We start from the raw sequence: 25,773 nt of genomic DNA on the forward strand, positions 1-25,773 counted from the left end.
GACAAGATGAATTCAGTCGTCTTCTTACAAGGATTATTTCTATTCATCATCTTATCATTTAAATACGCAGATACAGTACCTGGAGATATAAAGGATCCAATAGAATTGGATCTTTCCGATGAGCTTCCGGACAAAGTTAAGATTATTCCGTCCGTAAAGTTTTCTGGAGGCTCAAACTATTTAGTCATGAAAAAACACAGATCCACTCACACTATCGGAGCTGTAGTTGATAAAGGTAATGTTCTTATGGCTTTAAATATTGGGGCATGTGTAATATTCATATATTGCTCTTTATAACAATAACGTAGAGAATCTGCTGGTCAACTCATCTGAAGAAAACATGGGAAGATACGTTCTGGTTGTACCAATTGGAGACGGATCAAGATACGTAAGAGTTGTGACTAGAAGTAGAACCGGCAGTAACTATTTTACTGCTGTTGACGAATTCATAAAGGGGCCCAGTAATTTCGGTTACTCTAGAGTATCTAGAATTTCTCTGGATTTAGACATTCTTACCCAGCAGAGTAGCAATTTAATAAGTATAGACGTCTTTCCAGACCCATATAGCCCTCAGTCTGTCACTGCAAAGTTTACTGTGAACAAGGAGATGATGCACCAAGCGGTTATTGGAAGAGTAAAGTACGGAAAATACGTCGTGAACGATGGAGTAGAGGGACTGATAGAAAGAAGCGTTACATGGGAAGGAGGACCGGATGATCCCAGAATAACGATTTTGTCTCTCTACAAAGACGGCATGTACTACGAAATTAGGTATGTATTTGAAACGGAACCGGATGAAGGATTCCACAATTATAGCGATAAAATAAGGTTGATACACTCGTATGAATGAATCTAATGTGAAGGCATGAATGGATGTAGACATTAAAATGCTGAGTTAATGGATACTCTTATCGCAAGATCAGGACCCGCCGCAAAGGCCCAACTTGGAAAAATCACCAGATAATAGCCATACAATTACAATTTATTCAGATGTGGAAAAGACTGGAAGAATAGTCCCAGTAGAAAAGCTGACCCTACAATTAGGTCACCGGTGAGCCTGCATGCAGTAATTAAACGCTAGAAAATCTGCAACTTGTTGCGGCAAATTATTGCAAATGGGTTTACATTCGTGAATGATCGTGTAAAGAAGTAATGACAGCTCTTCCTAGTAGAATGGCAATTGCTGCAACTTGAGATCTTCCAAATATTTCGTTCACCAGACACATCCAGTTGCTGCTATTTGACACACAGGTTTCCAGCATAATTAATTACACATATATGTAATATGGAGGTTTTAATTCTCGCAAAGGCCCTCGTTTTCTTTACCATACTGTCAGTAAGACATGCGACAGCTGAGCCTGGAGACACACCAGAAGTTAAAGAGGAGCTCATCAAGTTCAAGAATGAACTCCGTAAAAACTCGTTACATGCAAGGGAGAATATGACGAGACGGAAAATGTTGATAGAGATACTTGATCTCATGATTGAGTGGCTCAACGAATTGGCCTTTTCCACCAGAAAGTCCCTTGAGAAGAAAAGCGCACAATTTACTGAACTTAACAAGAACATTACTACATCACTAAGGGTAGTATATGCTAAAGTTAAACAAATACATACTGAATCAGATTCCCTGATCCTAGAAATTGACGAATTTTTGAAGAATGGAGGCAATGAAGACGCTCTCTCATCCATAAGATACAAGGCCAGAAATTTGCTTTCACGTGACAAAGCCCCTCTGGAAGAACTCAGGAAATCGTACAACGAGCTTCTCACCAAAGTTAGAAAGTTTGCGGTCTATGCAATAAATCGAGGCTTTAGACTCCCGGAATTTGGCCAAAATTACGATTTTGACCTCTCCCCAATGGGTCCATATAATGAAAATGAGCACAACCATTATGTTATGAGCCTGGGTGCAACCATAGGAGAAATATTCTTGGTCTTTGTCTACTGTAAAAACTTACCACCAATCTCAAAGGAACAAATGATGGCGAGTTGTGATACCCTAATAAACCTTTCCAGGGAACTTATGAGGGATGCAAATTACAAGAAAACGTTTGCAACAGGGATTTTGGAAGAGGTTAAGGCTCTCGAAGAACATATAAAGGCTATAGAAGGTAGATCCAACAACTTGAAAGATACGATTTACATGAATAGATTCCATGAAGAAAAAAAGGAGCTTATCAAGGAAAAAAACATGATGGACGAACTCTATCGTTCAATTTCTCCAGATTTCCCAACTGTTAAAATCGCTCTAGGAGAAGTTATTTTGGAATTGGATAAACTTGCTACGACAGATGGTGCTAATAATCCCTTGCACATTTCCGCCATAAGAAATATCCTAAAGGTCATTAAAACTATTGAGAGTATTATCAAGAACATTTATTTGACTTGCTCTAAGCTATCAGAAAGTTATAATTCTGCAAAAGTGCATTTTTCTACCGCTAAATCCTGTTTAACTGAATCACAAAAGGATTTGGAAGAAGACGGAATGCAAACTTATGGGCTCAAGCCAATTGCCATAGTCCTCGTTTTGCTGGCTATAAAAGTGTAAATTCGAAATTTATGAAACCGCTCTAAAGAATAAACAATTGCATTGATCAAAAGTGTTTATTCATAACAAGGGACTTGTAATTCTTTTACGAGAGCGCTTCCAATTATATACTTGTCAATATTCATGCGAAATCAACTTTCCGTGAAAAAGAAGTGTACCTATTCTAAAATGGCCCATAAATAATCATGAAAAATGAAGGGAACAATTACAGGGGAAAATCATCTAACCTTTGCTACCATGTAAATAACAAAAAACAGCAGTGCGATATAGACTGTGCTAATAACGCCGATACCCCTAAACGCTTGAGTCTGTTTTATCAATGGAAAGTCGCACGGTATATAGTCAGCCTTGTTCATTGTAGGAATGACATAATGGTCATACGACAGCTCTAGTGCCGTTGTATAAAGTGAGGGGAATCCCTTTAGCCTATACAAAATCTTGGAACGTAATATACACATTAGACCAAGCATTCGTTCACTCTTGTGTTGTGAATCCAAAAGTGTTTGAAACAACTCAAAAGCAGCATCGCAATTCTTTGGAGCGCCAAGTCCGGCTTCAAGCATGGTTGCATGCATGTAAACACCCTTTGAATCACTGGATTCCTTTGCGAATTTTATAGCTTCTGCAGGTTTCCATGGTGATCCACTAAGTAATGCTTCAGCCAACAAAAGTGGTGTTTTGTTAGAATCGCTATGAGCTCCACGCCTGCTATAATAGTAGTAACAGCTACATGGGATATTGTAATTTGATGGCATGCTAGCTAGTTCAGAGATGGCAGTCTCTGAGTCCCTGTTTTGGGTCTGCATTGTATCAAAACTATAATCCTCTGGTGCATAACAAAGTGATTTGTTATTCTTAAAAATCATTGCTGCTTCCTTGTGTGCATCTGGATCTCCAAGTTCCGAAAGGAACATGCTAGAAAGTGTATATCCACTATAATCCTCCAAATGACGAGCACGAGCGCCCAGGACCTTTAACGCTAGGGGAATTGTGCCCATTCTGGCAACCTTGGTAAAGAGCGTATAGGCTTCATTGCACCTGTCAATTGCAGAGGTTCTTTCCAGGTCATAGCCATGTAAAGTGAAAACAGCAGAATTGTACATTCCTATAATGTTCCCATTTTTAGCAGCGCGCCTATAATAGTAAAATGACATAAAAACATTTCTTCCTTCTAGAGGTGTCACGTCCGGAAGTAAACCAGAAAATGCATGTCCCATGAGTACCTGAGAGTTTATATCTCCACGATCTGCAGATTCTCTTAGCCAACGAGCAGCCAATATTGGATCTCTAGGCTGTCCTAGTCCGTAACGGGCAAGATAGAACTGTGCAGTCGCAGCATGTGATGGTGATCGCGTGATCATTCGCAAGAATCGTTCTGCCATTGCCGCATCTTCCGGATTCATTCTCGAACTGTCCAACCCTGACATGTAGTGATGGGCTACTGCTAGTGCCGAGGAGGGATCACCAGATTCGGCGGCTTGGCTCCAATAGTAAAGCGCTTGATCTGGATCTCTCTCAATCCCACCAGCTTCATGACCATAAAAATGGAAATCGCCCAAAACACGCAATCCATCTGCGTCACCCATTTGTGCAAGTTTTTTTATAAACTCCGCATACTTTCTACTTCTATATTCATCACTTGCATCTTGAAATGTACCGTGGCGTGCCATTGCAGATTTTGCCGCTTCAATTGCATATGGTATCGCATTCAAACAAGCTTCTCCTACCTTTTTAGGTGGCCTTGGAAGTCCGGATTGTGCGTGTTTTTCACACAACCTGGATGAATTTCCGATTCCACTGTGAATATAGTACGCATATGCAAGTGTAGCCGTTTCGTCTCTCTTGTATGTTCCAGAAAGATACGAAAGAAGAGTTACGTCAAACCCTGGTCTGCTAGGTGATGATACAGGTGTTTCCTGAACTGGGTTATAAATCGGTAGCATCTTGTGAAACTTTTCATATAATCCAGCAAAAGACTTGTTAACACTCTTTGAAATTCTGGAAAAATCCATAGAGTACCAGCTCGTTGGTGGCAAAGGCCTTCTCTTGACCTTTTCCTTATTTTTCGCGGATAAAAGTTGATAAATTGTGCTTTCACCATCTCCCTGAGTTTCCCAAGAATACATGTTATCAGAAACTTGTGGGTATCCTATTCCTGATAGAAATCCCAAGAGAGCATTGCAAAGACCACATTGTGTGCTCATTCCATTTATCAGCAGTTGGATTGCTTTGTCAATATCCCTAGGCCAACCGTTTGGTAATTCAAGGTTTCCCTTCTTATCAGGTACCCCTATAAGATATAAAAACGCCATTAAACATTTACATCTTCCCCTATACAACGTTTCCATATCACCAGATAACGCTCTGGTCTGTTCTCTTATTATGTCAAATTCAGAATAGACAATTTTTGAAACATTTGTTTTCCCGCTAAAAGGAAATTGTTTATCATATGTAACATCCTGGGTTATCATGCATAGGATTTTATATGCGTGTCCAAAATCTATTTTATCGCCAGATATGTTTGCTAAGCGAGTATAAAAATCATCTGGGTTGAAGATTAAACCTGAAGGAAGTGTAGTTTGCTTCTCCAGCATACTCCTATTATACAGTGAGTCATTCTTTAGGCTCCAATATATCCTATACTTTGTACTAGATTCAAAGATTAACTCTTCAACATCAGCGTCAATAGTAATGTCCGAAAATTGTTGCTTTGAAAGCTTCCAAAAGTTCATGTACCTGCGCAAAGAAGAACATATGTGGGATAAATCTCGTTCCCTGTGTAAAATTAGTCTATTTCTCAACAATTTTCCAACAGGAATATCGTGCGATTCCAGCATGCGATAAAGGAGTAGATTTAAAAATTTTATGGTGGCTCTTGCGATCATTTCAGATTCTTTGTCTATAGCTTCTTTCCAGGTTAGTTTGCAGTTTAATTTTATGGCATTTTCAATTAAATCCCTGGTGAAGGGTAAAAAGTCTTCATCCGATAAATCATGTGTATTGAATGGTTTAAAAAATTCAAAGGGATAATCTGATCTGTCTATACCATTCAAGGAGTCCTCTAACTCTCCGATGAACTCCCGTGAAACTTCAGGATCATTCCAGTGTCCTAATAACGCTGAAAAATCATCCAAACTCCCCTTGTCATAACTAAGCTTGTATTTAAACCTATAAAGATTTCCAGCTTCATCCAAATATAACTGCGATAAATGGTTTTGGTTTTCCCTAACAGACTTATCATGTACAAAAGTACTATATTGACGTACAGGATCATGTTTATCCACTAGTTTTATCGAGAAGAAATTGCATACATGATTCCAAATGTTCGTGTATGCTGCTATATTATCCAAATATGTGGGCCATGTCTGTTGAGGTTTAAAATCGTCCTTGATATGTTGCAGAATAGCCTGGTTATTGAGCAGTATAGCAATGATGGTAGAGTAGGCTGTACCATTAACTGGGAGTTTTACAAGATTTTTTACAAAGCCCAAATGACGCATAATCCTCTTGTCGTGTGTAAAGGATAGCGTATAAGGGGGTGTCTGCAGAATTGGAGATGATAGAATCCTCAAGAGTACCTCAGTTTCACGAGGTATCAAAATATTGTACAAGCGTACTGCTCTTCCATTGAGGGGTGCCGCGTAATCAAACGTTCCATACTCGTGAATTTTGAGGTTGGAGGACAATGCGATCTCAAAGCGCGACTTTTCAAGTTGACTTATGGACATCTGTACATCCGATGTGGGAGCATCGCGCAGACAAACTAACCCTGTGAGCGTCCTGGACTGTGTAGAGCTCGGTCGACCTACTGCCAGCGGCCTGGAGCACGGTCCACACCGCCAAAATGGTGTTTATATACACAAACCCCTTCATATTTACTGGGTTCGTTCCTTTTGATCCGATTCGGCTCTACTAACCATCAGCCATTCAAGTACTTTGTTCTGGTCGGCCAAAACAGCTCTTTCTCCGATATAACGTGTACTTTTCCTCACAAACGGCACGCAATTTACGTACCATTATTGAAATTTAGTATACAGTTGCCATTTTAAAATTTTTTGGGAAATAGAGAGACACACCCATAACACGACATCCACTACACAATTTACACACAGTCAAGTTCAGAGATCGTCTTATCATTCCCTCTTTATGGAAATCCTCATGAATCTGCAAGTGTGGCGCAATGTGTAGAAAATTCTCCCCTGTGGATGGAAATTGTGAATGGGAGCGATGGCCAAAGTAGAGGCGGCCAAGGGATCCAAGTGGCTAATCTACGAGTACCATAGACTCATGTATAGTTTCTATAGCGTAACTACATTCGTTTTACGAAAAATTGCGTTTCCAGTCCCCGCGGTTGTTCCTGAAAAGAAAAAGGAGAGACCCGGTCAGAACGTACAGACGTAAAAGTGTAATGGCAGTCCATACTTAGCGTTTTGGAATGGTTAAGGTATTGAAATGGTGCCGGGTAGTTGCAAATAGAGGCAGAAATTATAGAAAAAAAAAGAGTACCACCGGCGGGATTCGAACCCGCAACCTTTGGATTAGAAGTCCAACGCGCTATCCAATTGCGCCACGGAGGCTGGCACCGCCGTTACAAATTGAGTATTCTAGCCGTGTGTAACAATTTTTGTTTTATTTCCAAAGGTGTATTTACAGCGTTTAAAATAGCTATGCACATAGTAGAGTAAAGTACAAGGCATACCATTCTAACCTGGTGCTTGCTAACAGTTTGCATCCATACATTTGTCTACTATGGTTTCTTTTGTTCCGGTAGGTGAGTTATTGGTGGATTTTATAAACCTTTCATCCCTGTACACCATCCATTCATTCATACTGACCATTCTGCTCACACCAGTTGAGACAAATGGATTACTACTATGGAAGATTGTTGGATAGTATAGAGTTAATGATGAATAATGGAGGACGGAGAATCTGAGGAATAACTGAAGGATGGAAGATTGGTAAAAATGTAGTATGTCGGATTGTGTTCGCGGTAGTATATGGAGCTACGCGAATATAGACGTTTTAAATAAATATGGATATAATGCTTGTGGCCACACGGTAACTCCTAAAAAGGAAAATACTCAAATACGAGAATTCAAAACCTACATCCATAAATTCCCTGGAAAATCTCTATACCTAGGTGGCATTTATCACAATGGAACTAAACAATATGGGTTTAAATATATCAACTCTTGTCACACGGATCTTGCAGTTTACTACTGGAGTTATGATGATGCTAATTTTTGTCCCTTACTCATTAGGGTAACAAAAACATGGTGGTCTTGGAATAGTGACTATTATCATGAATACTACGCCCAAACGGGTATAAACACAAATCAATGGACAAAAGATGGTATAGGCGACAATGTTTATAGTGGCTTTCAAAAGATTATTAATGAGGAATGTTTTAAAAGGGTAGTTGTTTTAAACCTCAGCCAAACCAACAATGGTTCTCAGTATGGAGTTGACGGAAAACCTAACTCAGAGGTAAACCCAACTGTTAAGATACAAGTTTCAGGACCAACAAATGTACATACAGATTACAGAAAATACATTCACCGTCTCAGCAGCGGGTCCATGAACATTTTATGCACAAAACATGAAGGAAAACATAGACCATTCCAAAAATTTGTGCTTAGTACTCCTTATAATGAGGCTTATATATATTACTCCAGTAAGGATACTGGTCATACTAAACCTCTCATTCTTCAGCTTGGCGCCGGAAGTGACTTCTACAAACTGGATGGCGGTGAAAAGTGGGTTCATGACTCTAAAATAACATCTAAAGGATTAAAGGATGCACTGGACAAAGAGAATGATACTCATGTCATAGACATTTTTCAAAATAAAGGACAGTACCAATGTACCTCTCCTACAACAAATTACCTACCCCGTACGTACCGGATTGTTATATGTGCGTTATTAATTCCTACACCCTTGTAGACACTACAGTTTCCTGTAGGTTTGGGGAATAATCAGAACAGGCCTTTATAAATAAGATTTTTCGACTGTATTTCGACCTGACCTTGATTTCTTGACCATTTGAGTTTATCCTCTTACTGAGGATTCCAGTAAATCTCCTAGAGAGACTTACTGGTTCTTCAACGATTACTATAAGCGCCATAGTTTTATTACCGCCTTGCTTTTTAAAAGTTATGTTTATCCCCCGTCTACACTGGGTAGTTTTACAAGTCGCCACCTGTTTATATAAGAAGTTTTTTTGATTAAATTCAGGTCCACATTGCAATTCGTCCAGGGTTAACGCTAACCTTACGTCAGCTAGATTATAATAAAGTCTTCTAGTGCCAAGTATGTCATTGTTGAACTCTTTGTCGTCAGTTTGGAATGATGCACGGTAGGTTGTACCAGTTTGTTTAACGATTAGTTTGGGTCCTATTCTTCCATTATCATCATGTTTTTGTTGCTTTTTAAGAGGCAATATGTCTCCCTGTTTACTCTCTGTATGATCGCAAGCTCGTACCCATTTAGAAAAAATTTTTTGATTAGATTCAGGTAGGCATTGCCCTTCAACGAGGGATAACGTAGACCTGTTGTCAGCTACATCACTTGTTGATATTAATGTTGGATTTGTGACACCTTTTATCGTTTCAGCTCGTGAAGTTGAGATTTCACTCGCTGCAGTTTGCATTCCGACGTTGTCGTCCCCTATTGTTTTATTCAGGTGTGATGACTTCCTCTGGAGGTTCCCTCGGCTTAACAACGAGCCTACAGAAGACCTTTCCTCGGAAATCATTGTTTACGTTGCCGAATTTTGGATTTTAATGGTTACTTCTCGACCCTCTGGTCGTTTACGTGTCCTGAGTCCTTCTTTGGAGTCAGAATACAATGTTCCTTTTGGAATTAACCATTTATCGATGCCTGTGCCGTTTAACTTTTTGGAATAACCGTGAAAATGGCCATTGCCTTTATCTCTATCGGAATGGACCTCCAATGCCTATTCATCGTAGTTAAAGAGCCTAAGATGGTGTATTTTAGAGAATATATCTCTAAAATAAGAAATATCTAACAATCGATATTTTTCACCAAAAGATTTCGACTTACCTCTCCTAATTGTGACAAATATATTCAAGTACAGCCTACTCAAGTGGATACTCACAAATATACTAAGCGTAAACATCGCCTTCAGACAAGCCCTCCAAACTTCTCTGTATCCTCTTTTATTGGGAGTAGTGGCAACAAACTTCAAACAGGTCTTTCCTCCATAAGTAATGTAACTGAGGTAAATGTCTTTTGGTATCCTAATGATGGAAGCTCTAAGCCGCTGCTCATTAACTATCAATTGTCTAATGAGCACAAGTGGTACAAAAAAACAAAAGTAGCTAATACTTGGAAGGAAGTATCTGAGAAGGATCTCGGTAAACCTACTAGTCCTTCGGATCAGGCGAAGATTAAGAAACTCCTTATAGGGGCATCATCTCCAGAAGTTACCATTAAGATCGAACAGGTACCTGGAAGTAGTTATATTTCTGATGATCAAACTGTTAAGATCGACAGGACAGGTGCTGCTGATGCAAATGGTTACTCACAGATCACTCATCGTATTGACGGAAAAACCTTTATAATTAAGAGTGTCACTCATGGAGATAATCTTCAGACTGTACAGGGTACTACCACCTTTTCCAAGGATCCTCTAACCGAAGTATCTGTATTCTACTCCGATTTCGATTCTAAACTCTCCAAGCCACTCCTCTTAGAGCTGAAGTTGCATAATACTCAAACAACATACAAGTATTATGAAAAGACGAAAAAGCAAATGAATGGAAGTTATTTGACAAGGAACAAAGAGACAAATATGCTGGAGATCCTCTAAAGCAGAAACTAGACGAATTATATGCTATACAATTTCCATCAAGCCTTTCAACAATATTGGGAGCATCGCTTGGAAGTGTAGGAGCTACTGGGACTGCCGTAGGACTAGGAATTTGGAAGGGACCAGCTATACTTGCACGACTGATAGCTCGCCTGTAATGTACTAGAGGAAGAACACCCTAATCTCTATCAATAGGCAGAACTGAGACCAATAGACTACTCTCTTGTTTGTATACTGGAATGCTAGAATACAGATGACCTTTTAGAGTATACACAATATAGTAGTAACAAAAACAGAAATAAACAAATTAAGACAAAATGTGACGTGCAAATTCACATCAACAAGAAACACTAATCTCGAAGGATTTGTCCAAGTTTTCATGGAGTGCCTCAGAATATTCCGTCTAAAGCTAAAGCGGCACACTTCGATTTGATGATTACACATTTGTGACCGATCTGGTCATATATTGGAGTTTCTCAGAACTCCAAAGATCTATAGTCAGTCATCATATTTGTCTAACCCAAGGATCTCCTTTAGAACGTTTAAACATCCACCAACCAAACCCAGTGAGACCACCAGCTCCGGCAAGAGGGCCAGAAGATACTCCAAAGGTTGACCATAGACTAGTAGCAATAGGAAGTTCAAGAAGTCCACCAGTAGAACGTTCAGTTTTACCAGATTCAGCAGGAACAGGAGTAGTAGGACATTGTTTATAACTTGTACATCCAGTAAATTTATTTAGTGCAGTCACAAGATTATTGTATTCGTCGTGGTCTATAGAACTACTTAAATCCTTTGGTGTTATGCTAAGGAACACACTGAGTACTTCTATCCACTGCTCATCTCCACTATTATTATCTCTACTATTAGGCTTCTTGTACCAACCGGTAACATTAGGGTCTCTACCTTCAACGTATATCAGTTTTGGAACACTATCTTTGCAGTAAAAAGCATAAACTGCGACTTTTACTGATTGTTTGGTAGGTAAGATAAGACTACCGAGTTTTAGTCTCTTTCTTTGGCCAGTACTATCATTGTATTTGATAGCTGCTAATTGAACTCCATTACCAAGATTGGTCTCGTGTTTGTAGTATGTAAGGTGGGTTGAAATGTGATCCTGTTTATTACAACGAACTTGTGTAGAAGTAACTGTGATCCGGTTATGAGTACCATCAGTATGATTGCCGCTGCAACAGTACTTAGTTTGGCTATTAGATAAACCCTTGCTAAGATCTATAGTTACCGCACTATTATGTTGGCAGTTAAGATCGTCAAGCTTCTGTTCAAGAGCTGGACCTTGGAGTATCCCATGATAAATCCAATCATTACTACTACCACTGCTGACATAATATATAGTTGTACCACCATATTTAACTTCAAGTAGGAGGGGTGTTGTTTCATCCTTATTGTCCAGATGACTCCAGTAGTATACTGCCACCTCTGTGACATTTTCTATGGAGCTTTGTATTACCCCTCCCACTTTTATCTTACCTCCACCACCAAGCGTTCCATCTAGAGTAAATGTTCCACTTGTTACACTGTGCGCATATTTAGTAAAGCCTTTTACTGGATCATCTGTCTTCTTTTCGGCGACAAACTTGCCAGAATTGTCACAATTACATTTTTTATTTCCATTCTCTCCACACTTTCCTTCCACATTTAACGTTAACTCGAGTGTAGATACTTTACCACCCATCCTCCATTTTCATGGGAGCATACCAGTACCTTAGTTACTCCTTAGACAACCATCCATCATCCCTCACTAGATCCATAATTTAACAAAACCCCTTCAGTAAAACTTTAATCTGAGCCCATTTGGTGATAGGGAGCCTATATATACTGTTATCACAGCATTAGAGTACCTCGTTTTCAAGATGCCTACACTCAGTTTCAATGTACATTCCTTTAGTAGAGACCTCAAAAACGAGAGTTTTACAGACAATGTATAGTCACCATGAAGAAGAGTAGATTGGGCATCACTACTTGGCACAAAATAGATAACCCTATCAGACTCTTCACCAGATGAGAAGACCTTTCCCAACACATATCCTTTACAGATTGTGATACAGTATTTTTACTCAACACAGTAGGACCATAGCAATGGCCCAACTGTCCGAGCATTTCACTTGGATCCTTCAACATGTCTCTCCATAAGTCTGCCATTCATTCCCAGTAGCCTTGCATAATTACAGAATCTCCATATTTTAAAGCTACTAACCCCAAAGGAACAATCGTAATAGAGTTCTTCATTGGTGTCTATGGTAAAGGTTCCTTCAAGAAGACCAAACTTTGGCACGTAATCAAGACACCCTCCAAGCATTCTAAAAGAATAAAATTTCCGTCACAATTGAGAGATTACCATGAACATGAACAAGTTAATACACGAGTTTAATGCGGACATTTAAATCTCACAAAAGCTCCAAAATCGACAACTGAGGGCTGGAACTTGACACTTAGGAATAAGAGGAATAGTCATCTTTACGGCATTTCCGAGTAATAAAACCGTACACATATAGATGAATGATTCAGTATAGATGGAATGTAGAATTGTGGCTGAAGATGAGGACTCGGAAGATGTCAACGACCAGGAGGTCTGGGAATGACCACTAAAATCCTAAATAGATGTACAGAGCCCCAAAGAAAGGTCTCCTATAGATTCGTCATCAAGCCAAGGGGACCTTCTGAGAATCTCCTCACACCTAAATGAAAATACGGGAAAGATGACGCCAGAGAGAATTGCGGCTACCAGAAGACATGAAGACCCCAAAACCTACGGAAAACCGTAGGATCTACAAGAGTAATCTAGAATGAGATACAGCAATGGAACGAATAATACAGAGTAGGTCTCCATAATCCCTCCTCTCACAACTTGGAACAATGAATGAGTCTTCCTGGAATCCTATAACTATACTAAATCCATGTGAGCAACTTGTCTGTCCACAGGAGACTCTAAAGTCTCTCAAAGTACTAGAGTGTAGAAAATCTTATTATAGTTTCCACTCAAAAGTGTTTAGTGTGTAATCTATGAGGGAAGAAGAAGTGATGCCGTAAGTCGGGATAATTATCACCACTAATCTCCATTATTTTCTCAGCCAGAGGAAAATTCTTCTTAAACCCACCACTTTCCGCTCATAATATTCAGTCAGTATAAATAATTGAGTAGGATCGCCATAGGATCTCTGAAATGAGGAATTAAGCAGGGAGTGTCTACACACTGTCTGGAGTATCTCCTGAAGGAGCTTAAACACAGAGTCTTTCTAATGGCTATGAAGTCTCTAGAATAGGAATGAATGAGGAATGATAGAATGTAGTATGGAGTAGTTAAGCTTCTGGAATCTCGAGTTGGGGTACCACAGATGAGACTCTGCCTACTATGCAAATCCTTCTGGAGTAAGTACTGGTAAGCAGAACGGTAAATACTGCAAAAAAGCCCAAGAAGGATGCCAAACCGGAACTTGCCAATGCAACTGCAGAAGTGAAGGAGGTCCCGGAGCTTGTGATCCTGAAAAATGTGCATCTACTAACTGCCAATGCTGTAAAGAGAGGGAGGGTACTTACTCATCTGTTAATGCCTTCACTTCACAATCTTTAATGATCATCTTGGCCTTTACTGGAGATGGTTACCTGAAGACCTATTCCAAGTATGAGCATGATAGGAGTAAGTACTGCTAGTGACCAGTACTATCTGCCTGAAAAGAATCTAGGGAGGCTACTCAATCATGATTCACTAAAGACTTCCCCAGTCTATTTTAACAACTCACTTATCCAAGTATGAATACAGAGACGAATCCCCGCCGCTGGCCCCGGGTACTATCTGTTCTGCCAGTAAACTACCCGTATGGTAGATACGTGGAGAGTGCTGCCGTATTTCAGGTGTGTGTAAATTCTGTGAAGTTTTATTCCCCAAGAGCGTATTTTGTGTAAGAATAGGGAATTCGTGGGTATGAATCTCCGTTCTCCCGGTTAAAGTGATCTGTTGTCTGTTTTATGGTCCCATACATGGGTCATAGTTGTGCCTGAGAGTATGGCTCTCGTCTGCTACCAGACTGTGTAGCATAAATGGGTATCACACTCTCACAAGACCTTTAGTTACTGGTCTAGGCCCTTACATGCAGCATGGAAGCGGCTAATTGCGATGGTAGACCCAGTCCAGAACCCATGAAGAAAGTTGGTAAATGCTATACTGACATACTGTATCTACCACAAAGAGTTTAGCAGAAGATTTAAAAGTCGTCAGACACTGACGTGTTCCTGCATTTTGATGCTTTCATGATACAAGGTCATGGAAGTCCCGGTCTATACTATAGACGGCATCGTTTGGACTTCAACAATTTAGTCAGGAATGTTTAAAGACACGTTATCCTGTTTACTGCATGAGGCCTGGAGTCTTCCAACTACTATAACGCTTGCCTAGTGCTCATCTAGTCATTCCTCTACACATCTTCTTAGTCACCCTATATTCCACAACAGGGCCATGCATGAGCTTTTTGGTAGTCTACCGTAGAGCAAGGATACTGCCCACTGCATTCCTCCATCGTTTCTGAATCTCCAAAAGGGAGACGAGATGTATATCATTGATGGATAGTGATGTAAACTATGCTTTATATTGTAACCGTTGGAAAGAAGTCTTATGTGCGAAGTTTTTAGAACTTTGAAAGTCTCAATCTTTTGTAAAAACTGAGTGATTGCTATGAATCTAAATAAAGTAATATATCTTTTCATATAAACATACCAATCTCTCAATGTCTTAAAACTGAAATTTAAAGTCCAAATAAGAGACTCTGAACGAACAAAAGGAAATGTCCACTTTAGAGACATTTCCGATAAATTTAGGCTTACACACTTAGATAAATGGTTAAATATATTCGAATAATTCAATTCTGACTCCAAATAAGGACTCGGAAGCCAAGAACGGCTAGAAGGCCGTCTAAAAACCACTGTATTCCATAATTCGCTAATTTAAACAATGAGTCCCGCAAAAAGGATACAAAAGGGCTCGCCATTCAGTCAAGGTAGCCTTCCGAGAAGGTCGCCGCGCCTAAATCAAAAGATGTGTGATGATGACACACAAATGCTAATTGTAACAAGTGAAAACTCAACTACAGAAGCAGAATCTGCTTCTAGTGAGGCGTTCTGGACGCCAATGGAGATAAGTGAAGAGGAAGATGATCAAATGGAAATCATCGACCTAACACCTCCAAACTATCAAGCTGATGAGGTCGAAATCCTGCTAACAGGAACTCCGCCAAGTCCAAGCGATAATTCAATTAGAGTATTAGAACCTAAAGAGGTTAATTCGCAATTACCAGAAGATTCTAGTCCGATAGAAGAACCAGGATCGTCTGATAGAACATCCTGCTTCACAGACGAAGAAGAATTCTGCAACAACGCAGCTCAAGATAGGTTAACTCGAGCCCCGGGTGAAATGCAATGTGGACCTGAATATAATCAAAACAACTATTTAAACAAACAGGTGGCGACTTGTACAACTACCCAGAATAGACAGGGGAACAAAAGACCTTCTAAACAGCAGCGGAAAGAAAATGAAAATAATAAAATAATAGCTCTAAAAGTAATGTTAGATGGTACGGACGAACCAGAGAAGATTTGGCCAGCATGTGTATTGCACAAGGTCCAACAAAGCCTAGGTAAAGTCCCAAAGTTCGGATGGCAACACATCCACGAAGCCTATAAGGCAAGATTTTCTAATGATATAGACTTGGAAAAACTCCAAGATCTGGCTAGGAAAGGATTAAGAAATAACTTACACTTAAAACTACCCTCTGATGAAGAGCTCATGCTGCGAGCCGATGAACTCCCGGAGAACTCTCTAAAGGAGCTACGTAGGAAAATAAACATCAAAGAGGATATAAATAGAAAGCTGGTCCTAATGGAACAATATGAAATCGAGGAGGCCGAAAGGACTTACAAGATTTACTCACAGAGATTCCAGGAAACAACATTTCAGTACATCCTGGACGAGTTAGGATCCTACTTACTAGAAATCTCAAATCAACCAAGAGACTTCTCAGAAGCCACAAGAATATTGCAAGCAGTCCAACTGTCATATCACCACGTAACATACAAGGAATGGGAACCCTCCAATTGGAAGGAAAACATGGAATTTAAGATAGCAGGATTCAAGTACACTAAGGAACTGATTGACAGAGAAGAACTGTACGACTTGTCTAGAGAAGAACGTGGTCGGGCTATACAATACATGAAAAACAAAGGGAAGATTCTGGAAAACCCCCAACACCGACTCGAAGAAAAAGTAGCCTTAGACAATAATATACTCATATACCAAACAAAAATTGACAGGAGTGAAGAGAGGATACAATTCAACTTGGACAATAGCAACTTCGAGAAGAACACGAAAAAATTCTTCAGAAATCTATTGAACCAAGGACAATCTCGAGATCACCCGTCTCCAGTGGAAATGGAGATACACTGGTCCCCTGTGTGGGACGCCAGAACTATAAATCCAGAAAAGTTCGAAAGGTACCTATATCTCAACCCTACAGTTGTAAGGGAAGAGAAAGACTTCATCTCCGAAGAAGAATTTTATGAGATCATAAAAGGACTCCCAGACTGGAAAGCATGTGGAGTCGATGGAGTATACAACTTCTTCATTAAGAGAACAACACATTTGCACCCCTTCTTGTATAAACTAACAAAACAAGCATGCATGGAACCCCATAAGATACCTCAATGGTTTGGAAAGGGAATAACATACTTGATCAAGAAGAGCGACGAAACAACGCCAAGCAACTACCGTCCGATAACCTGCATGTCTAACTTGTACAAACTGGTAACAAAATGTGTCTACAGAGTGTTAATTGGAATTGTACAGGAGAGAAGATTGCTGTCGGAAGCGCAATTGGCCACGGTTAAAGGAGTCCAAGGGGCAAAGGAACAAGCACTGTTGAACATTGCAATTAACAGGGCGCACAAGAACAATCTGAAAACATCATGGCTCGATATTAGAAAGGCATTCGATTCGATAGACCATAAATATTTACATGCCGTACTAGATCACCTGAATATCCCAGATTGGATTACTAACTTTATAAAGCATATCACTAGTGGATGGACAATAGACGTTAGATGTGGGAAAGAACCTATAATGGTGAAAAAGGTAACGAGAGGAATCCTTCAAGGAGACTCGTTATCACCGCTACTATTCGTACTATGCATGGATCCCCTGAGTAAAATCCTACATTCAGTTTACCCAACGGTAAAAGGAAAGATTGGAGAAAAACAGGAACATGGCTTGAACCACCTACTATTCATGGATGATATTAAACTATTCGCTGAAACTGACGAAATCCTAAAGAAAATGACGGATGAGGTCAAAATGTTCTGCGAAGCCTCAGGATTGGAAATAAACAGAGAAAAGTCGGCTACAAACTCGCCTCTCTGTGAAGACACTGCAGTATTACTGGAAGGATCTGCAATGTACAAATACCTGGGTATAATGGAAGACAGATCAAGCATCCCATCGTTGGAGTCATGGGAAAAAATCCGAGCCGAAATTTTGGCAAGGGTTGAAAAATTAGCAAAAACCAAGCTGAACGGGAGAAACATGTTCAAGGCAATAAATATGTTTGCTTTGTCCCTCCTGAACTACTACACTGGATTGCTAAGACTTTTACCGGATGATTTTGAGGCATTAGACTTGGACATCCGCAAAATATTGGTCAAACATAGGATACATTACCTCAATGCATCCCCTGAAAGACTCTACCTTAAAAGAGACCAATGTGGACGGGGACTAGCATCAGCAACCTTTAGATCTGAAAAGATGTTGCTAACTTTTTGGGACACCTTGAGAAAAGGCAGTGAGACATCCACACGTCGAGCATTGATTATGCAAATCGAAAATGAAGACCTCACCCATATGTCACGCATAGAGGGATTTGTTAGACGCAAATACGAAAACGTCAACAATGGAGGACTACGTATCGGAGATGACAATATCAATGAGATGCAAAGGAGAAGTCTATTCCACTCACTTTCACAAAAGAGATGCCACCCTATATTCTTTAAACAACTGAATGGAGATAATCTAATTGATAGGAAGGAATCTGCACTTTGGCTAACACATGGAAACATCTCAGCCCGAGACGAAGCAGCCTACTGCGCTCTCCAAGACAGAAACATCTTCATGGGAAACTATGACAAATGCAAACACTGCAAAGGAGCAACAGCTACTGTAGACCACCTGGCCACATGCTGTGAACGTAAACTAGCCTTTGATTACACCAGACGACACAACGAAGTTCTGAAATGTGTATCTCTCCACCTGTGCCGCATGTTCAATCTAATAAAAAGAAAGAAAATAAAAGGATATGTGATGCAGGAGACAGTTACTGACGGTACAAACGAACTTAGGATCGATACTGCTGTTAAGACGGACGCCAGGATAACGAACAATAGACCTGATATCCAACTCTACGACAGGAGAAATAAAAGGATATTTATAGTCGAAGTCGGAATCACGTGTCCAACTAAGGTTTCAGATACGGAATATTATAAACAAAGGAAATACGATGTCCTTGCAAAAGAACTATGCTGCATCCATAATATGCCAGCATGTACCATACCAATACTATATTCTTGGGATGGATTGGTCACAAAATACCACGCAAAGCACCTAGAGAAAATCGCGGTGCCCATAAAAATCAGAGCCTACATGCAGACTAGAGTACTACGTACCACCTTAGATTCGGTAACTCATGATCGAAGAAGAGGAGTTGAAGAAAGAGAACCAGAAGAAAAGCTGGAAGACATCTTCGAAAGGTTCCTCGGAAACCTCGACAAAGAGGAAAAACCTCTTGAAGAGGAAGAAGTGGAAAACGAACTCGAATTCTCTCGCGACCGAGTAATAAGGATCAGGAAGAAAATAAAACGTAGAAGAACCGCTGCTTCTAGAAGGTCTGAAGGCCCCCAAAACCTACGGAAAATCCGTAGGATCTACAAGGGTAGAAACTAATAACACACATATAACACAACCCCTACACCTAGGGCAGGCTAATTAGAACTTTGACGTCCTGATGTATGTCACTGGTTGGAGTGTTATAGGTGTGGATTCTTCTACCTGGATGGTTGGTTCCCCTTGCTCTTCTGCTATCTTGTATATGGATGGAGAGCGACTTACACTGGCTGTTATAAAGACAAAGAGTGCTGGCGGTGAATCCAGAGTCTACGTATATAGAGATGGAGACCAGTGGAAGGATGATAAAGAGGGTGACCATAAAAATAAGTTGACTGCTCTAAAGGAAAGGTGCAAGCCTGGAGAAACTCTAGACATTTCAAAGAGGGAGGATACAGATATAGGTAGCTACTATAGCACTTGTCCTGATTCTGGAGAGATTGATCACAGTTTTACCTTTCCTTCTGCCAGAGTAACAAAAGTTGTAGAAGGTGATTATATCATTTGGAGAGCCACTGCAGACACTGACCAAAAGTGCACACATGCACAAATTGCCGTTGTGGGAGATAGAGAAACTTTGACGCTAACGATACAATCTGATAGGGAAAGAGTAATAAAATTCAGGAAGGAAGGTCGTAGATGGCAAAGGGTTTAAGAGCCTTCTCATTGATACTCCCTATAGAAATAACATACCATCCATCTTGTATGTGAATGCTATAGCCATAAATGTAGTATAAATCTCCAAACTGCTTCTGTAGAGATGATAAATTTCTCATGCATGCTACATGTACTCTTTGGGCACATCTAGGCTCTATCAAAGGGGTAGAATTGGTTCTTCACAAACATCTCCAGTTGTTACTCTTCTTTCTCCATGACATTACATCTACCCCCTACACTCTTAGCCTATACATGGTCTCTTTAGAGTCCCTACAGTAGGCCTTTTGGCGAGGCAGTGAATGGGTGGAGAGATGAAATCTGGGCCAGCCAAAGCTACTCTAGAGAAAAGCTCGGGAATTTTAGAGGCTGAAACATTCGCACATTACAGTATAATCGATATCTTTAGCCATTCCATAGTGTTGAAGAGCAAAGGCATCCATTAAATTCCATAGCTAGCATTCAGTGCTGGATGACTAGACATAAGTTCTGGGCGTTTTGGATCAATACGCAACCTCTTCTTCATACCCTGCGGCGCAAATAAAATGGTATAAAACACAGGAATACTATGTAGGTACTATGGAATAAAGAATGAACAAATTTGTACTATTTTTTGAATCTTCTTCCTAATACCCCAGATGTCTAGGAATAAACAAGAACTCCGTTTCCTCTTCATTCTCGGTACCAAGTCTCTACAAGATGGCAGGAATATGAGTATCCTAGTGATATTCTACGCTCTGTTCCTGTCTATAGTTTGTAGCTCAACGGATTCTCGAGGTGGTGGAAGTAATGGATATACTGAACCTTTAGTATCCAAAATTGATGGTTCAAAATACAGTACATCAGTATTAGAGAAGGATGGTGTTCCAATCCTTAAACTAGAGGCAAAGGAAGGTATGGTAGTTACTGAACTCAAGTATGGAGGTGAGACTATATGGGATGGAGATGGAGAAGTAGAGATTTTATCAACTTTGATCTACTTTAGTGATGATAGACCAGAAGTAGTGACACTAAAGTGTAGGGAAAATGGCAGGGATCGCACCCTAATCCTCCATAAGGATGGAAAGAAGTGGAAAGAGAGTAAGGAGGAACATGAAAGAAAGCTCAAGGAACTACAGGTTACTAAAAAACATGTAGAGGTTAAAGCTAAAGAAGCCAAGACAGCTGCTAAAGAAATTACTGTGGTTGCTACGACAGAGGCTGTTTTCACTTCCACAAATAGTGCTGGTAACGCTTTCAGAAAGAAAACCGTTTCAGGGGATATACAAGTTGGAAATGATTTAGTAGGAGATACTTCAAGAGGTGCCAGGGTTGAAGATGAAGAGTCTACTGAACCTTCGCTAGGAGGCACTGAGGAGGATGAACAGGATGAATACGAAGATGAGGATAATGATTCAGACGAGGAAGATGAAGAACCAGAGACTACCGAAGAGAATGAGGTAAAGGATAATGAACCAGAAGAACCTAAAGAGTTTGAAGATGAGGATGAAGACCCAGAATTTCACGATGGTTTCTGGGATACTCCTGACGACTACTCTGAAAGGCAAGATGATACCCAAGACGAACCAGATGGACTTGTAATTGATGACGAAGAAGAGGATCCAGAGGAAGCTTATGAGGATGATAGTCTTAAAAGTGCTCCCGAGACTCCTACTAAATCACGAACACGTTCTGAAGAAGGTACTATTGGAGGACTAGAACAAGGACATCCTAAAGAATCTGAAGACAACGATCTAGGGGAGGAAGATGAAGATGAAGCGGAGGAATCAGAAAACTCTTCTAGTGGCCCAATTACCATGGATGTTGCCAACCTATGCTCTCAAAACTACAAGCATGTTGACTATGTCTACGACAACAACTACATTAGACTGTTCCTACCAAATGAGGGTATGATCATTGCCAAACTAATCGATGGAGAGAATTCTATATGGGAGGCAAAATCCGATGAAAAGTTTGAGTTTGCCAAGGTATACCTAAATAAGGACGGTAAAGCAGAAGTCATGCTCGTTACAAAGAATACTCCATCTGGTGTGAAGTGTAAATATTACACAAAAACTTGGACTGGATGGAGGGAATCTAAAGACATTGGTGACAGGGTACCCAAGTTGAAAGTATTTGCTCAACAGAAATCTGACTTTAACATTGACCTTTCATTAGAAACTAGTACTACAGAATGTACCATATTTGAAGCGGAGTTACTGGGAGTTACTACCAAGCACTTTTATCCTAAACTTGGATATATCGCAAAGGAAGTAATGTACAATGGCGCTACGCTATGGAAGAGCACAAATGGCAATGAAAAGTGCATCGGATGCGAATTGTATCTTAGGGGACATGGACGTCCACTCCTTGCAATTACCATTAAGGGAAGAACAAAAGACTACAAGTTTTTTGAAAAGGAAGGGTCTAGGTGGGTTCCAATTAAGAATGAAGAGTTTTCTGAAAAGTTGGAACGCATGAAGATTGCCAAGGGGGAATCATTAAAAGATTTTTATGAGACCAATGAACCGGAAGGGCAGGATATGAATGTCCCAGAGCCACAGGGAGGAGAAGCTGAGGAAGAGGAAGATGAACCTCCATCTCAAGAGGTAAATATGACTAGAAATTATTCAAGGTCAACTGGAGGCTCTTCTGACCGTGTTTATACATCCCCTTCTGAAGTGGATAGACTTCCGAATTCATCAAGAGAAGTAAAACGCAAAATTACAAAGGATAGGGAAGTCAAGGATATACCTGTTGAAGTAGAAAACTATACAATCAGGAGGAAAACTAGCACTCCCACCATTCACAAGGAAACAGAAGAGACTATTAGAGCTCAGAGAGTTCCTGCCAATCATGTAAACAATAATGCACAAATGCAGAAGAATATAAATTGTAGAGAAACTTCCAATTATAATGAAGATAAAAATATTCAGCCCAAACAAGTTGCATTCAGCAACTCCCAAAATTTTGATGTTAACAGAATCAATTGTATTGGTAGTTCTGAAGGTGAAACTGAGGGTGAAATGAAGATTAAAACACTGAAGGTGAATTCTCCAGTTCCTCAGTCGGACGAACACTCTATACTTACAACATGGTCTAATGGAGACCCTACTCTTCTTAACCTGGCTCTTCAACAACCTCCTTCTACTGAGTGGTATCTTGAGAAAATAAATGAGAAGTGGAATGATGTTACTGGGAGAGTGTTTGAAGAAGAGCTTAGGGTATTGAAGAGAGATCATGAACATGCAGCACCTATCACTCTTGACCTTGCCAATCCTAATAAATCCCAGATAACTGTACAGACAGGAAACTATAGTGGAGTAGAATATAAGGGGTATTTTCCAAAGAGAGGTCATTATTTCTCTTCTTTCTCTAACGACGGAAGTCCTATCTGGACAATTTCTAGAGGTGAAAGGTGTTTCCTTGCACAGTCTTTTACAAATGAGAGTCTTGCTCTCTTTACTCTTGTAAGTGATTTTGGACGCAAGTACTTTGAGAAAGCAGGTGGAATATGGAAGAGTCTTAATAGGGGTGACTTTTTCAATAAGCTTTACGGAATGGGAAAGTCTGAAGAACCAGCTGTTCAACCTACTTCTCTATCTGATCTCAAATCAAAGGTTGACTCTACTCTCTTTTATGTAGAGAGCGGAGAAGAGAATTATGTTACAGTCCTTAAACTTAAAGCTAAGGAGGACAAAAATCCTACGAAACTTGTTTATGGAGGTGAGACTATATGGGATGGAGAGGGTAAGGTAGAGGTTTTATCAACCCTAATCTACCTTGATGGAGATCAGCCAGAACTTCTAACATTACATCACTGGGAAAAGGGCAGGGAAGGAATTCTCTTTCTCCACAATACCGGTAACAAGTGGCAGGTGGTCCAAAAGGAGGACTATGAAAAGTTGCTAGAGGATCTAAAGAATAAGGGTAAACTTGGCGACCTTGTTACCCTTAATCTTGTCAATCCGGATGAATCAAATATAGATACAGATGAATACACTGAATCTGGACTATCCTTCAAGGCATATACTCCAAAGAATGGTTATCACATATCCTCTGTTATGGATGGTCAAGTTTATGTTTGGAAGGCTAAAGCTGGTGAGAGATGTACCCTTGTAGAATCTTACATAGAGGGAGATTCTACTCTCATATCCATAGTTATTAATGGTAGTGACTATGGACTATATTTAAAGTATTTTGAGAAGGTAAATGGTGAATGGAAGAATCTTACACAAGGAGATTTTTTCAAGAAACTCAATGGAATGAAAAGGTTTGGATTAGTATATGAAAGACGTATTCTCTTATCTTCCAAGGTTGATACAAAGTCGTTTGATGTGAAAGTATCCAATTACAATGGAGTTCCTGTTTTACAATGTAACGCGAAGTCTGGTCTATTTGTATACAATCTCAAGTGTGGCAACGATATAATCTGGAAGGGATTTGACGGAGCCGTTTGTATATCAGCCCTAATCTATTTTAAAGGAAACAAACCTTATATTGTCACATTGCAATCTAGGAAAAATGGAGAAGATCGTATCCTATTCCTCCATTACAATGGCTGTAAGTGGGAACATAACAAGAGAGAACATGAAAGGAAACTTAACACATTGAAAGAAACATATAGAAATATTAGACTCAAGGAAGGGATTCTTCGGAAATCCACCATTATTCCTTCAGCTGGACAATATAATTTTGATAGTAGGGTACAAAATTCTCAAAGATCTGACAAATCCACCAATACTGATAATCTCGAAGATCAACTGGAATGGACTGATCTCGTAGGTGCACTCAGAGGAGGCAACCAATATATAGCCTACGATACTGACATAATGTCTATGAGTAGAGAAAGAGAGCTCTTTGGGAAGATGGATTACACAGACTCCAGAGATTTATTTAACACTCAATGGTATTCAGAAGATAGGCCAATAGAACAATTTTATTTGGATCCTATGGATAATTTTACATATTATCCCCCAAATTTTATGGTCCCTGATAAGGATTCATGTACTAGATGTGCCATGGAACGAATGATAACACCTCTCTTCTTTCCAGAATTTCAGAGTGATACAGTTATTAATGTCTCAAAGTATAATCCAACCTTCTACAACATTTACGACTACTACTTTGACGATGTGATCACGAGGCTGATTGTTCCTTGGTATTGGACAGAGATAACAAGCCTGAGTCATGGTGGGAAAGCTATATGGATGGCGCATGAAGGAGAGAGTTTGGTCTATGCCACTGTTCATCTGAGGGACACTATGCCAATCCTGGTCTACATTTTAAAAGATTGCACCTCTGCGAATAAAACCGAGACGTTATTGAGAACCAATAATGGATGGAGACTCATAGGAAACTACCCTGGTGCCTTCAAGAGTATCCCTAGACCAAATGTGGTTAAATTTCATTGTACTATAGACCTCACCTGCCCCGACCATGGCAGAGTCAAGGTCTTTGACACCGTCATTGGTGGACTTAAAACCCGATTCTTTATTCCAAGACTAGGATTTCGTGCCTATAAAATCGCTCACAATGGTGCCGTCATATGGAGGTCTCCAGAGTATGAGTATTCAGGAAAAGAGTCCCAATGGAGAGCCATTATCGTGAGAGCCTACCTGAGGGGTAACTCCTGCTTCCTTGTAAAGGCTACCTTAAATACCACATATGGCTCATTAAGCTCCATAAACTACATTTACTTGAACGGTAGATGGATTGAAATAGATGAGCGCGAATCTGAGAGAGCGAAATGGGCACTAAAGGCTTATGTAGATCCGCAGGAATGACACACTAGACATTTTTAAACACACACCTTTGGTGTCT

At 40.0% G+C, this 25,773-nt stretch overlaps 10 protein-coding genes and 1 non-coding gene across 11 annotated transcripts; 7 read left to right on the forward strand and 4 right to left on the reverse strand.

Moving 5' to 3' along the window:
• Window positions 1-6: 6 nt before the first annotated feature.
• BEWA_023070 (signal peptide-containing protein) lies at window positions 7-850 on the forward strand (the record flags this gene model as incomplete). The annotated part of the gene is made up of 2 exons (XM_004829068.1): window positions 7-235; window positions 309-850. 2 exons carry the CDS (start codon window positions 7-9, stop codon window positions 848-850), a joined length of 771 nt encoding a protein of 256 aa, XP_004829125.1.
• Window positions 851-1,285: 435 nt separating this feature from the next.
• On the forward strand, window positions 1,286-2,551 carry BEWA_023080 (signal peptide-containing protein; the record flags this gene model as incomplete). Its single annotated transcript, XM_004829069.1, has 1 exon — window positions 1,286-2,551. The coding sequence occupies one exon, from the start codon at window positions 1,286-1,288 to the stop codon at window positions 2,549-2,551; it is 1,266 nt and encodes a 421-aa protein (XP_004829126.1).
• A 218-nt stretch (window positions 2,552-2,769) lies between these two features.
• On the reverse strand, window positions 2,770-6,279 carry BEWA_023090 (hypothetical protein; the record flags this gene model as incomplete). Its single annotated transcript, XM_004829070.1, has 1 exon — window positions 2,770-6,279. One exon carries the CDS (start codon window positions 6,277-6,279, stop codon window positions 2,770-2,772), a length of 3,510 nt encoding a protein of 1,169 aa, XP_004829127.1.
• Window positions 6,280-7,054: 775 nt separating this feature from the next.
• Window positions 7,055-7,128, reverse strand: BEWA_023100. Its single transcript has one exon. It is a non-coding gene; the product is annotated as a tRNA-Arg (tRNA).
• A 394-nt stretch (window positions 7,129-7,522) lies between these two features.
• On the forward strand, window positions 7,523-8,545 carry BEWA_023110 (hypothetical protein; the record flags this gene model as incomplete). The annotated part of the gene is made up of 2 exons (XM_004829071.1): window positions 7,523-8,465; window positions 8,514-8,545. 2 exons carry the CDS (start codon window positions 7,523-7,525, stop codon window positions 8,543-8,545), a joined length of 975 nt encoding a protein of 324 aa, XP_004829128.1.
• Window positions 8,546-8,710: 165 nt separating this feature from the next.
• BEWA_023120 (hypothetical protein) lies at window positions 8,711-9,200 on the reverse strand (the record flags this gene model as incomplete). The annotated part of the gene is made up of 2 exons (XM_004829072.1): window positions 8,711-8,750; window positions 8,821-9,200. The coding sequence occupies 2 exons, from the start codon at window positions 9,198-9,200 to the stop codon at window positions 8,711-8,713; spliced, it is 420 nt and encodes a 139-aa protein (XP_004829129.1).
• Window positions 9,201-9,464: 264 nt separating this feature from the next.
• Window positions 9,465-10,382, forward strand: BEWA_023130 (hypothetical protein; the record flags this gene model as incomplete). Its single annotated transcript, XM_004829073.1, has 2 exons — window positions 9,465-9,536; window positions 9,648-10,382. The coding sequence occupies 2 exons, from the start codon at window positions 9,465-9,467 to the stop codon at window positions 10,380-10,382; spliced, it is 807 nt and encodes a 268-aa protein (XP_004829130.1).
• A 505-nt stretch (window positions 10,383-10,887) lies between these two features.
• On the reverse strand, window positions 10,888-12,078 carry BEWA_023140 (hypothetical protein; the record flags this gene model as incomplete). The annotated part of the gene is made up of 1 exon (XM_004829074.1): window positions 10,888-12,078. The coding sequence occupies one exon, from the start codon at window positions 12,076-12,078 to the stop codon at window positions 10,888-10,890; it is 1,191 nt and encodes a 396-aa protein (XP_004829131.1).
• A 3,354-nt stretch (window positions 12,079-15,432) lies between these two features.
• BEWA_023150 (reverse transcriptase domain containing protein) lies at window positions 15,433-19,377 on the forward strand (the record flags this gene model as incomplete). The annotated part of the gene is made up of 1 exon (XM_004829075.1): window positions 15,433-19,377. The coding sequence occupies one exon, from the start codon at window positions 15,433-15,435 to the stop codon at window positions 19,375-19,377; it is 3,945 nt and encodes a 1,314-aa protein (XP_004829132.1).
• A 145-nt stretch (window positions 19,378-19,522) lies between these two features.
• BEWA_023160 (hypothetical protein) lies at window positions 19,523-19,972 on the forward strand (the record flags this gene model as incomplete). Its single annotated transcript, XM_004829076.1, has 1 exon — window positions 19,523-19,972. One exon carries the CDS (start codon window positions 19,523-19,525, stop codon window positions 19,970-19,972), a length of 450 nt encoding a protein of 149 aa, XP_004829133.1.
• Window positions 19,973-20,609: 637 nt separating this feature from the next.
• Window positions 20,610-25,736, forward strand: BEWA_023170 (hypothetical protein; the record flags this gene model as incomplete). The annotated part of the gene is made up of 1 exon (XM_004829077.1): window positions 20,610-25,736. The coding sequence occupies one exon, from the start codon at window positions 20,610-20,612 to the stop codon at window positions 25,734-25,736; it is 5,127 nt and encodes a 1,708-aa protein (XP_004829134.1).
• Window positions 25,737-25,773: the final 37 nt, after the last annotated feature.

The sequence above is a fragment of the Theileria equi genome, chromosome 1, assembly GCF_000342415.1.
Source record: "Theileria equi strain WA chromosome 1, complete sequence".
In the NCBI taxonomy this organism is placed as follows: Eukaryota; Apicomplexa; class Aconoidasida; order Piroplasmida; family Theileriidae; genus Theileria; species Theileria equi.